This window comes from Physella acuta, unplaced genomic scaffold (genome assembly GCF_028476545.2).
Source record: "Physella acuta isolate Inbredline_101_S28 unplaced genomic scaffold, ASM2847654v3 ptg001058l, whole genome shotgun sequence".
NCBI lineage: Eukaryota > Metazoa > Mollusca > Gastropoda > Physidae > Physella > Physella acuta.
Window position 1 is genome coordinate 212,501 of NW_026732575.1, and position 14,238 is coordinate 226,738.

The window sequence follows — 14,238 nt, forward strand, 5'->3', positions numbered from 1 at the left end:
ATTCAACTTGTTAAAAAAAAAGCAAGTACAATTTTTTTGTTTATAACTGAAAGCAATCAGTAAATAGCCACTCTTCTACTGGGAATAAAACATAACTAATATTAAAATAATAACACTAATAACACATAATGGTATGAGTAGATTTATTACACCTGATCAACAGTAATATATATATATATATATATATTTGATTATATATTTGGGTTATACACAACGTTATAAAAGCTTTGAATTCCAGCGTAAACATGTGTTCGCCTTGTCTGTTACAATAACATTGGAATAGAATGGTCACCGACCTAGGACGCAGTAAATAACATAACTAGCGATACACATGTGGGAGGAACAGTTTGGTGTGGTCGGATATAGCTATAAGAGATAATCATTTTATACAATTCATTAAGGGAAAATTATAACAATATTATAACATTGTGGAGAATAGTAAAAATACATCAAATACTGACCGTAAAAGACAAATGACAATAAACGGTTGATATATGTTTCTCTTTTCTTAAAAAAAAATCAAATACCTTCTATTAGGAAGCGATAGCTGCTAATATCTTGGACGCACCTATACATAGAGTGGGGGTTAGTGTGCAGGTACGCAGTGATCAGTGTAAAAAGGACCGAGTTCACCGGTTACCGGCCCTTTTATCGCACCAGCGACGGGCATGTCCCATCACCCTTTTCGGCTTGGGAGGAGACAAAATGTAAATCTAACGAATGAACAGTCTAACGGTCCTGGGATTCCATATGACCGGGAGGTGGAGGGGGGGGGAAGGAATGGGGGGGGGAGAGTCGGAGCACTGGTGGGGGGGGGGGGGGTGGAGGTTGTAACGACGATGGCGGTAGAAAAAAACAAAACCGTCACAATGCCGATACAATTATAAAAAAAACAAAATTTCGTATTATCTTACACAACAGTATGAGCTGAAAATGAAATCAGGATACAGAAATATAGAAGCTTTTGACAAAATCATTTACTGTGGATTGTCTAGAAAATATAATTAAGAAAACAATAATTGTAAGTTAAATAAGTAAAGGTCTAGGACATTACTCCCCGGTTATTTAACCACCCCATCCGATGAATATTCAACCACGTTTGCAATTATCCCTAAGATAAATTAATCCAGAGCCATCAAACCCCAGCGATTTTCTAAACAACACTGTTGACCCTGAACAAAACAGTTGTCCAACACAGGTGTAGAGAACTACTGCGCCTACTGCCCGTATCACATGAAACTTTACTTCCGTTTGTGTAGTGAAAACAATTTCTACATTTGTGAACTTTTCAATAATATTAATTGAATAAAGTGAGCACATAAATATTAGATGTCGTGTCGAACTTTATCTTAAAATCTTTGCATATCTTGGTCAAGTAAATTCAGGTTTTGTTTTTTTGTATTTTTAAAATATTTGTAAAATGATAAACATCTCTGTTGTTATATTTGTAAAAAAAAATTATTACATTTAAAAAAACTGGGTGTATTTACATATTTTTTATATATTTTAATGCTTTTAAAAAGTGATTATCTCACGTTTATCTTACTCTTGATGCCATTCAAACTTTTAAAAATACGTGTCTTATCGTTATACAATTTTATTAATGAAATATTCGTACTGTACAAAATAAAGCTGGTATTTGCATATATTGTTTTCGTGAGCTACTTTTTATCAGAATAAGAATACAGCATATTATCTTTTTAAAATGATTATCGGCTTTAATTGTAAGACTTTATGCAATTCGAATTAGCTTGCTCCATATTTTTCATTGGGTTAAAATTACATTAGTTATCCTTCAAGATCTTGAAAAACATAATTGTTTTTAAAGCTTTAAAGTTTGATCTAGGCTCGGAGTGGCGGGCGACTAAGCACATGGTCGCTAAACAGAAAAATTAACCATCGGACGGATGAGGCTTAGGACCAGGTAACTCCGAAATCAAACTGGAGTTAAGCCCCTTGTCGTATTGAAAAATAAGAGTCAAACTGGAGTAGAGACCCTTTTAAGCGATTGATTACAAACTCGAGTTTACTTTCTGCAGCTCCTGAGAAACTGTTGACGTTCTTAAATTTGTGTAATAATGTGTTTACTTTCCTGCAAGTTTATTCAACTTTTTTTCTTCCTTTTCCGTATATTTGCATATAGTTTTTCAATACAATCTATTTGTGTTCGGGAATGTATTTTTACGTTCTGCATTTTGTTTGTATGTTAATTGTTGTCATTATTCAACATGATTCCCCACGATTGGAAGGGAGCGAAACTCTTATAAAATATAATTGTGTAATTTCTGTGTTGTCTCCCTGCAAAATAATATATATATATATATATATATATATATATATATATATATATATATATATATATATATATATATATATATATATATACATATATATATACATAATATATATATATATATATAAATATATATATATACATATATATATACATATATATATACTATATATATATATATATATATATATATATAGGCTATATATATATATATATATATATATATATATATAGGCCTATATATATATATATATATATATATATATATAGGCCTATATATATATATATATATATATCTATATATATATATATATATATATATATATATAGGCCTATATATATATAAATATATATATATAAATATATATATATATATATATATATATCTATATATATATATATATATTTATAGGCCTATATATATATATATATATATATATATATATAGCTTAATATATATATATTATATTTATATATATATATATATATATATATATATATATATATACATATATATATATATACATATATATATATATATATATATATATATATATATATATATAGATATATATATATATATATATAGGCCTATATATATATATATATATATATAGGCCTATATATGTATTTATTTATATATATATATATATATATATATATATATATATATATATATATATATATATATGTGTGTGTGGTGTGTGTGTTTGTTTGTTTGTTTGTTTAAACGAACCGATATTTTAAAAAAAAATCATACAAGTGATAAGTTTACTTAGAAAATAATTTATCAAAGAACTAAAAGTATTTTTTTTTGCTATTTATTTGTTGGAAATATTGTTTTATAGAAATCAAAATTAAGATCAATTAATTTACAAACAACTCAGAATTTACTTAGTTTTATATCTCTCATAACATCCTGTAGTCTACAACCGCACAGTACTTTTTTATTAAGTGTGGAAGTGGTTTTATTTATATAATCCTTTTAATTGAATACAATTTATTAGTGTATAATTAGAATAGGAAAGAACCAGTTGCAATTGTTAAAAGATGAGCACAACTTGATTTTAATGGATCGGATACGTCTTCTACTTAAGAAAACTTTTTAAAAAAGGTTAATTAATTAAAAAGGTAATCAGACTCCTGTGTGTCGATAACAAGTATGGATAAAGTGTTGTAAAGTGGGTTCTGTTATAATAATGCAATTAATAAAAAAATGTGTTAAGTTAAGCGATATAAATAAAGCGTCAGTGGTAAATTGTAAATTTTATTGCGTTAACTGAAAATGAACAGTTAGTTCATTAAGTAATGTATATCATAATAGTGTAATACTAGCAGGGATAATATAATTCAACTGGTATATACGTCTGCGCCACTTCACTACAGGGAGAAGAAGTGTCTACTGACACGTGAACTAAGTCACAGGCAGGATGAGAACATAATGAAAATGCTGTAGCTAGTATCAGTAAAAATACTAATAGCCAAATCTGATAACCACATTTCTTTTAAGGGTTTATAGCCGACAAGTAAACTAAATGAGCAGGTTCTATGGCTACCGATCAAGGTCACGATTTTTTGGACTGTAATAATATAATAAATTACCAAAAACTGCGAGAATATACTACATGTGTTTTTATTAGATTTAGAAAATACGTTTTTATATTGTTATATGAATTGCATGAATTACAAAAACAAATCTAAAAAAAAGCAGCGCTAGTGGGTGTAAAACCCACGGCCCTCCTCTTGTGAATGCCAGTAAGAAGAGAGAGACTTTTTGGTTTAAAATTAGTATCGCGTTGTGTCATGTGAAAAATCTAGCCAACGAGAGAAAAGCTTGGTTACGGGAGGTTGGAGAGGAAAAGAAAGTATGTAGCTGACGGGGTGGTAAGCAAGATGGCGGTACAGTTTTACCGTCACACGAAATTTTATGTTATAAACAAAAAATATCCATATCATATTGAAAGGATGTTTTTAAAAAGGCTACAGGACATTACCCCCTGGATATCCCCCCCCCCCGGACATTCCCCCCCCCCCCCGTATTTACCCCCCTGTCAATTACCCCCCGGGGAATTACTCCCCCCCCCCTCTCAAGTTAAAATCCTAAGTCTAACTAGAATTTTATACCTATATACTACTTTAATCAAAACCTTAAGAAAAAGACCAAAACCTAAGCATCCACCTTAGCCTAAAACTTCACACAAAACCAAAGCTAGACACAACCTTAACCCTAAAACTAGCTCTAACCCTAACCCTAACCCTAGCCCTAACCCTAACCCTAAACCTAGCCCTAAACCTAAACCTAAACCTAGCCCTAAAACCTAACCCTAACCCTAACCCTAACTCTAACTCTAACCTTAACCCTAACCCTAACCCTAACCCTAACCCTAACCCTAACTCTAACCCTAACCCTAACCCTAACCCTAACCCTAACCCTAACCCTAACCCTAGCCCTAGCCCTAAACCTAACCCTAACCCTAAACCTAGCCCTAACCCTAACCCTAACTCTGTCGGGGGGGGGGTAATGTCCTACTGGGCGGGGGGTAATTGACAGGGGGGTAATTGACAGGGGGTAATTACTCTGGGGGTAATGTCGGGTGGGGGGATATCCGGGGGGTAATTGACAGGGGGGAAATGCCCTGTTCCCTTTTAAAATACACCCCAGGTTTAAAATATTCCGAAAAAATGTGTTGTAATCAGCAAGCCCATACTAAGTTGTGCTAAAAGTAAAATGTCTATCCCAGTCAGTTATTTTTATCAACGATGTAAACCGGTTTGAAGATTATACGACGATAACCTGTACGTTTAAACCCCCACATTCCATAAAAAATTGTTTTCCCCGTATTCGTTTTGATTGACGTGAATTTATGTTTTCCTGTATACGTGGTCTATTTTCGTCACCGTTAATATCTGTTTTTCAGTTTATCTGTTCTATTTATGCGATCGTTGATTTCGCAATCACATTTATCACATTTTATCTAGTCAAGAGTATCTTCGACGTATCGTTTTTACATGGAGTTTTTAGCTCAGTTTACAAACAGATTTAAAATCTTCACTTCAATAGATAACCGTATCAAGTTGCACCAGAACTTGGCACATTACAGTCTTAATATTTTGGATACAAAATCTCAAGTTAAAAATAAATTTTATTTACCCTATCTTAATTAGTGACATCAGGCAGAAAAAAAAATGCGAAAAAAGATACCTGGATACTCCTTTTTAAACCAGCCCGCGTTTCTGTTCGTTAGTTGAGATTTACGTCGTTAAAGTAAAGTTTGTTTGTTTATACAATAATAATATTGTACCATTTTAATAACCATAAAGAAAAGGCTGGACCTCTTCGTAAATATTTGTAAAGGTATACAATAAATAATATAGTGACCAACGTTTTTCCTTTTTTTCAAACTTTAATATGTCTGCATTATTCGGTTGCATTTTTTTTATCGAACTTAAACCCGGTCATGCAGCATTTTGTTTTAAATGTTCAAAGATCGACCAAGAAAAAAAGTGTTTGTGTCCGTGCTTGTTGATCCTCTAAAATAAATTTAGCCAGCTGGTGGGGATTAATACTATTGCTCACCCCTCGAGTCCGCCTTGGTGTCCGGTCAAAAAAACCCTGGACAAAAACCCCCCGACAAAACCCCCCTGGACATAAACCCCCGCGACATGAACCCCCCTGGACAAAAACCCCCGCGATAAAAACCCCGTGGACAAAAAACCCTACGTGATATAAACCCCCTGGAAAAACCCCCGCCCCCCGCTATTTAAACCCCCTGGACAATAACCCCCCCGCTTTATAAACCCCCTGGACAAAAACTCCCCAATTGAGGTTTATATAAGAAAAAACCAAAGATGATGAGAACCAAAATTAATATATAAATACAAAACAAACATTAGAAAAAAAATGTTATATTTTTATTATAACTTTAAAAAGACATGTTGTGAGCGATGCTTCGCAAATACTCAATAATGGTGGACTCATTTAAATTTTTAACAACAGTTAAAATTCGAGAACTGGTATAAATATATTTTTTTTCTGTTTTGGTAAACAGTGACCTGAATTAATCTGTGTACAATAATTCTATGGAGCGATTGTTCCTCTTTAATAAAGTCAATGAATTTTTAAATATTTGGGTAGCAGCATCCCAAATTCGACTGGAAACTTCTGTGCCAGCCTTCAATTGAGTTGTCTGTTTTTGGCATATGGTCTTCTGCACCGTGTGTGCTTGTTCCACATATCAAGTGGAAACCTAGTTTGTCTCAGACCTCGACGTTGTGGTCCTGTATTTTTCTGTATATATTTTGGCTAAGATGGAAGAAACTTCCTTTCACCTCACACTATGGAAATACCCTTTAAACATTTTTATCACAGCCATTTCAAAGTCAATCATAATAGAAATGGGTTGCAGGTTTATGTTTAAGACCGTTAGCTGCTGTAAGGTGTTATCGGTACCCGATCATTGATCAAATACAACAAGGTCACTCCTTGATTTCGAATAGCATTTTTTTAGGTAGAAACAATTTTCTTAGTCGTAAAAAATTAAACTAATTTAATGTAAATTATTTTTATTTTTTGGTTCACATCATCGTTATTATTTCTTTATTTCAACCTCAGTCCGGGGGTTATTATCCGGGGGGTTTATGTCGCGGGGGTTTTTGTCGATGGGGTTTATGTCCAGGGGGTTATTGACCGGGAGCCGTCCGCCTTTTTGCCACGCGCGCTACCTGCCACGCGCGCGCAGTGTAAAACGAGTTTACTTCACGAACTGCACGACCAATGTCTATAAAATAGTCTTTGTGATTTTTTTACAACCCTGGCTATAAAATTTTCTTATACAGCAATTTAAGTATTTTAAAATTAAAAAAAAAACATTCCTAAAGCCTGATTAAATTGGAATACCTTACGAGAAATTTTAGGGGAGATATCTCCTGCTATATTTTCCTCATTATTTTAGTACAAAAAAATAGCATAACCAAAAACAATTTGCATACCTAATGAAAACAATTAACGTGCGTAAAATAGCTCGGAAAAATATTTTTTTATATTAGAAACAAAAATGAACCATTTAAAAGTTAAATAAACATCACATTAAGTGCAATTTTATATCACAGTGTACTGTCATTGAGTCTTGAACCTGTGCTAAGTTTGCAAAAAATTGGCCAGGTGGAAAGGTTTACTTTTAGCTCGCTAGATTTGATACACGATGGTCGAAGAACTTGACACTACGCAAGAGGAGCATGTTAAATAAAAACTTGCAAATAAGCTTATTTACAAACCCAGGTCTTAAAAGATAAATACAAAATTTCTTAAATTGTATGGGGAAAGTGGTTTTAAAATACAGCCCATGTTAATCATCGGTTTTACTTGTCTATGTTTTAGCAGACTCATGATTAGATATGCGTGTCAGTTATTTCATGAAACGTATACAGGTTTTACGTTTGTGTTAAGATAACTCTCTGATTGTATTTTTCCCCGCCTTTGTTTAAACAATGTCCACATGTTATCTGATTTTGATGACACTTTAACCCCACTTTTAATTTTTAGATTAGGTGTTGAAGATTATACTTCAGTTTTATCTCGTCTAGAGTAGATTTGCTGTAACAGTTTCACGTGTAATCTCCAACTCTTAAGCTAAACATTATATTTGTATCTTGCAAGAGAAATATTTTAGTGTTTGTCAGTAAACAAAAACGTAACAAATTGTAAGTGTCAATGTCCAAGTAAAAAACATTCTTATCACATTCATCTTGTGAGCTTTGCATTTGTGTATGCAGAAATCCAAGTTTTAATGACGTCAACGGGAAAGGGCGTAAAGAAAGATACTGGACGACCCTATATAAACCAGCCCGAAATTCTGTTTTGGTAGTTAAGACTTGTGTCGCTATCTTTGGCTGTTTTGTGTGTGTTCATATATTTTTTAAAGAAAAACAACATTAAGACTACAATGATTTTCACAGTGTTGTACATGTTCGTCGTTGTAAATATTATTTCCAGTGGAGGTAAGTTTCTGATGCTAAAATTTGATATACCAAACTGGATTTAAACTATGCACATTTAAGACGTACATATGATTGAAATTAATGGAAAGGTTAGTTAATCAATATATTACGTAAATTTAAGAAACAAATATACCTTTAATAAACAAATATACATTTTCTATTCTTAAATGTATAAGGTCTTAAAACAAATCCACATAAGTAAATATTTTAAAATATACCACTCAACAGCCACATGGGAAGGAGAAAATTTTGCATCCTCGTTCAATCGTTGAAAGTCTTTGCTTTCCCCTTCTTCTCTCTTCTGGCACAGTGTCTTGTATTATTGTTTTGGATAAGCAGTTTGTTCTGATGACATGACCATACAATTTATGATTTAAGTAAAAAAAAACAACAACAAAAGTCAATTATTTTAAAAAAATATACTAAATATCGTATTGGATATATTGCTGTTCTATGTATTTTCAGGATTAAAAATTAACATGCACAGAGAATATTTTTACCACGGCAAGGATTTATTTTGTGGACAACTCCAGTGTACAGAAAACATAAGAGAAGACACTCAGATATCAGCTCTTGTCAACATGTCAGTCTATAGGATCAGTGAACCAGAGGGGAAGATTTTGGTGGCGTCTATTGCAGAATCAGATTCAAAGCTTCAAGATTATAAAAGGGCTGGAACAAGAGTAGATGGAAAAATATCGAAAACATTTTCTCAATTGGAAATATTTTTTTCGAATCACTCAGATTGCAACGTTGGCATTTTCCTGTGTGAAATACATTATGTGAATACTACAAGATCTATTAATAGAATTGGGAAACAGACGGAGAGATTACAAAAGAATTCAAGTGAATCATTTCTAATGATGAATTTGATAGCTAAAACATCTAACTATGTTAAATCTGTTGACACAATGGCCGATTTTCTCAAATCGTTTGAAGACCCAGACAGACTAAAAGGTGCTGACATGACAATGTCATTACAGATGTCACATTCTGGTGGCGATAAGTTCAGCACAGACAAAAGTTTTGGTCAAACAGATACAGAGTTAAATAACAGTTTCAAACAGATCAGTTCTTCTTTACTTGAGGAAATGGTGGATGATAAGATAAAGAATTTAACTTTTGATGTAAACAAAACTTTACAGATGATGAGTTCGAAGACAGAGTTAAATAAAAATAGTTTGGCTATTTTAAACGAATCAATGCGAACCATGTTAGCCACCACACAGAACCAAACAGAACAAATCGGTATACGATTAAATGAGATGGAAACGAAAATAGAGAAAACTATCACACAAGAGCAGATTAATATAACATTAAATTTGGTAGCCGGTCTCAACAAAACTCTACACGAATTGAAAGACCAGTACAACCGCGAAGCATTGCTTTTAAAGTTTACAAAACAGGTAAATTATTCTCCAGGAAATTTTACGTTTTATTTTGTTCTTGTGTTGATCTTGCATTTTAGGTTAAACAATTTTTTTCAATTAAAGGAAGCAAATATGCTACTGTACGAACTGAGCTTTCAGTAAACTTACACACTTAAACGTTTTCAATAGACAAAAATTGTTAAATTAAATTATTCCCATTGAAAAATGCGTTTGTTTTGTATATACTATTATTAAGCTTTATACTTCTAGGCGGGATGCTTTACATATTTTTTTACCAATTGAAAAGTGTACATTTAAAATGTGGTCTATTAATGTCTATATATCCAGTGTGTCAGGAACGAAAACTCAAGTCTACCAGAACAAATGATACTCCAACTAAATGAAAGCAAACTCGCCTTGTGTGATACCAAAACAGACGGTGGAGGATGGATTGTTATACAAGTAATGTATGCTTCATATTTATAATTCATGCAAACTATTAACATTCAGTTATTTTTTTTACATTGATTAGCATTTTTACTTATAAAGTTAGGTTTTTTAAATATGAGTATCATTATTTGTTGTTTTTGCTCTGACAATATACCGACCACCGCTCAGTTTCTAATTATTTTAAAAGAAAAGATACCAATACAATATCTGTGTAGCTGTTTTAGAGCTGCCGGGGTTTAATAAACCAAACATAATATAAGGACAGTTAAAAACTAGTGCTTATAATAGAGTATTACATTAATAATTTTTCTTCTTAGTTATTAAAAAAGTAGTTTATATATATATATATAATACCTTTGATTTTTTATATCACTTTTATGAAGAAACAAACTAACAAATTAACTGTAAACCTGTAACCTTTAAGTAACCCAACACAGTAGCTTTACGAGGCGGGGGCATCACAATTTAAACTATTTTTTATTCAGTTAACATAATAAAATATCAAGCAGAGGGTGTAACACTCCACCAGAAATGCAAAATTGTTAGACGGGGTGGGAGTGACACTCATTAAACCCACCGGGTGATATAGAACCTTGTGACGCCACTAACCAGATACACATTTTTAAAAGTTGATCATGATTTATTTCCATTTGTTTTCTTTCTTATACGTTTGCAAAGTGATTAATATGTTTCTTGAAGTCCATTTTAGCTGCTTCTGATTGTTAGATACTTTGGAAGGCGAAGTTACTGACCCAAAAGGCATATCTACAACTTGTTTCATAACAGCATCATAATGGAGGCGGCTGGAGGACACCACTTATTTTCTTTAGCCATTGATTATAGTAGCCCTCCGTATCCCAAGGGCATGGCGCTCACTAAAACAAGTGTATGCGCCGTAGTTCTGAGGTGAACCAGGGGCGCCAGCTAATGCACCTGTGCAGTTTGACCGTTGAATTAAGCAGTAACCCCGACCCCTTGTGCAGTACACCCAATTAACTTGCCCAGGTGCTAAGAAAGCCGCTGGGAAACTGTGTGGCGAACCGAACCGCCTTACTGTCAAGGGGCTGCTTTCCGAACGAAATAAAAAAAAAATTAAAGGCAGAAAACTTTGCAGGAGTCAGAGTTTCTTTGTGACTTCTCTTCGAGAGGAGAGGCACTGCTACTCATGTATGGGTTGTGGTAGGAAATTTCACAGTCAGAAGAGGTTTTTCTGAATTATTCTAAACGACTTTCCAATGTTTCTTGGTGATATGCTCATTTGGTATTAATACATAAAGGACAAGGAGACAGACAAACAAAAATCTTTAAAGTAGCGGCACATTGATTAGAGATAAATTAGATCAACAAACGCATTGAAAAACATCAATCTCATAAAAGAGTCAATTTTCAAGTTTATTTATAGGCTAATTCTCTCAACGGCTTGCCCGACAATGCAACAATGCCTATAGTGTCATTAATACCGATGGGCCTTGTACAACCCTTACACCTCCCCAGTAAGAAAGGTCTAGGGACCTTTTTTGGATTTTTAAAATTACTTCTCCAGTAGAAAAGAAACTGGATTTCCGTTTTCTTTTTAAAATTATTTTTATAATACACAAATATTAAAATTCCAATGTTAAAGTTTAAAAATTTAAGGAGGGAAAAGAGCCACTATTTGCCTTGGGCCCCTTTGCCTTACTTACGTTAGCTTTACGGTAGCTACGCCACTGGAGTGATCTCCCTTAAACTTTTTCGAATATTCTTATATAACACTACGGGGAATGGCAACTCGGGATATGGACATGATTTTTTATCCATTTTTTAATTACATAAACTTTTTAAAATCAAATCTCGTAGAAAAAAGAATTTCACACCAAGTGAACGCCAAATAAAATGTGTATAATAGTACGGATTTTTTTAGTACTTTATTAATTGATATGCGTTTTTTTGAGAAATCGGAAATTGCCTAAATTAAAACTTACGGTAAACGGAAGTAACTAAAAATTTGATATAAGGCAGATAATTAGATCTTTTACTTACATGTGAAATATTTCGTTGATCTATCTGAAACAGTATTAAAGTTACAGGCTTTTGAAAAACGATTACAAGACTTTTTCTATACTTCGTATATACCTTAAAGTAAAAATTGCTCATTATTATAAAGGATTTTGTATTCTTATATACGAAGTATAGAGAAAGTCTTGTAATCGTGCAAAGAAAAATCGACGTTTAACAATTCCCTGATTAAAAAAAAAACATAGTTTTGCAATCGTGTCCGTATGTCTGTGTGTGTGTGTGTGTGTGTGTGTGTGTCTGTAAACACGATAACTTGAGTACCGCTGCAGCTAAGTTGATGAATATTCATATTTAAGTATATCCATATCAACTTTTGAGCGCTTTCCGATAACCGGAAGTGGAACTTTTTCTACTTTGAATTTTTCAAAAGCCTATAACGTGAGTACTATTTCAGATAGATAAATGAAAACTCACATGCAAATAACAAATCTAATCCTCTACAGTCTTTCGAATTTTGAGTAATTTCCGTTGAACGGAAGTATTAATTTTCGCTATTTCAATTTCTCAAAAAACGCATTTGAATTTATAAAGCATTAGTAATATTCCGCACTAAGGTCACGCGTCTAAATCAATACAAGACGTTATCTTCTTAAAGGTTTGCATCAGCCCGTGCAGCGCGCGGGACGAGATCGCTAATTATTATATATTTAAAGAAAATTATCTTAAACTTATTTTAAAAAAAAAAGATTATTATTAATTTGTTTCTATGCATTTTTTAAAAATAAAAGTATCAAAACAATAATCTAATTAACGTGCTGTGTGACAATGACTATGATGCTGTAAGTAATAGTAATCAGATAAAGACATGGGGACTTAATCCTATGGTATTGTACTTATTAGGATGTATTTAACAAAATGTCATCACTATTAAATCAAAAGTAATGTTTAGTCCGCTTTGAAACATGGACATTAACATACAAATTAGACTACCCCCATAAGTATCGATGCATATATTCTAATATCTCTATCTCTCTCTCTCTCTCTCTCTCTCTCTCTCTCTCTCTCTATATATATATATATATATATATATATATATATATATATATATATATATATATATATATATATAATTCTCTTCTTGGAGACCCTAGAAAACGCCAAGCTGTAAGTGCGCCTAGCAATCCCTTCTCTTCCTCTCTAGGCATATCGCTACCACCCCCATCCCCACATGGTCTGGTGAGCTGTGGTTCACGCTAAATGTTTACAATCGTAGAGACGGGTTTAGTGACGACTATTAGGGGCAGTTAATTCAGTTTGAAACGATTTTAAACTTAGGGGAGGTAACTAAGAGGAGGCTGCTTTCATGAGGGGGGGGGGTGGGGTTGGGGGATGGTAGGGTCTGGGGGGAGGAGGGTTTTAGTGTTTAAAAGCAAATATTTTCAGTGGCAGCATTGGTACTGTCGAATTCACAAATTATAAATTACTGGAAAGTAGAAAAAACAACAACTAAATAGCGGCGTATGATAGGCCGCGGGTCGGCTCGTACTACTTAAAAGTTAATAGATTTATTTAAATTACTAGTTTTAATTTGTGTTATCAATTACTAATCGAATACCCCCTAAATATTTTCTTTCACAACTGACGACTTACGACTAACTCTAAAACGTTTTGGACTTAAAGCTAGTTAAAACGAACAATTTTCGTGGATCTAATCCTTATTGGTCACATATTCCTGGTTGGCTCGTTCAGATTTGACCAATGGTTTGTGCCTCTTCTGATGTAAATATATTATTTGCTTGATTGCGTTATTTAAAGACATATTATGTCTCATGGTACGTGAAGTCATTTTTTCTGCCTCAATTTGTATTTTGTACATTGTACAAGAAATTAACATTTACTGATGAGACAATCATAACCTAAATATGTTTTTTTTTAAATTTGATAGATTAGTTTTGTGTAAGGACAGTTGTTAGATTGGCAAATATAAGCAACATTTTCTAAAATTTTTAAATTACTTCCATTGTAATTACTTTTATATTTCTGTAATATATTAAGTATGTATTATAATTATGTTTGTCTTTATTTACATTATCTAGTTTCTGTCACATTTTTGTCATTTCCTTTTGTATATGT

At 32.7% G+C, this 14,238-nt stretch overlaps 2 protein-coding genes across 2 annotated transcripts in view; both read left to right on the forward strand.

Moving 5' to 3' along the window:
* Window positions 1-14,238, forward strand: part of LOC131955175 (angiopoietin-related protein 7) — a 273,399-nt gene that overhangs the window by 8,144 nt on the left and 251,017 nt on the right. The window lies entirely within an intron of this gene.
* LOC131955178 (angiopoietin-related protein 7) overlaps window positions 8,153-14,238 on the forward strand; it is a 61,462-nt gene continuing 55,376 nt past the window's right edge. Inside the window, exons 1-3 of the mRNA XM_059319187.1 lie at window positions 8,153-8,290; window positions 8,756-9,696; window positions 10,009-10,122. Of these exons, the coding sequence (XP_059175170.1) occupies window positions 8,236-8,290; window positions 8,756-9,696; window positions 10,009-10,122 (1,110 nt within the window). The 5' untranslated portion in view covers window positions 8,153-8,235. The remainder of the gene's footprint in view (window positions 8,291-8,755; window positions 9,697-10,008; window positions 10,123-14,238) is intronic.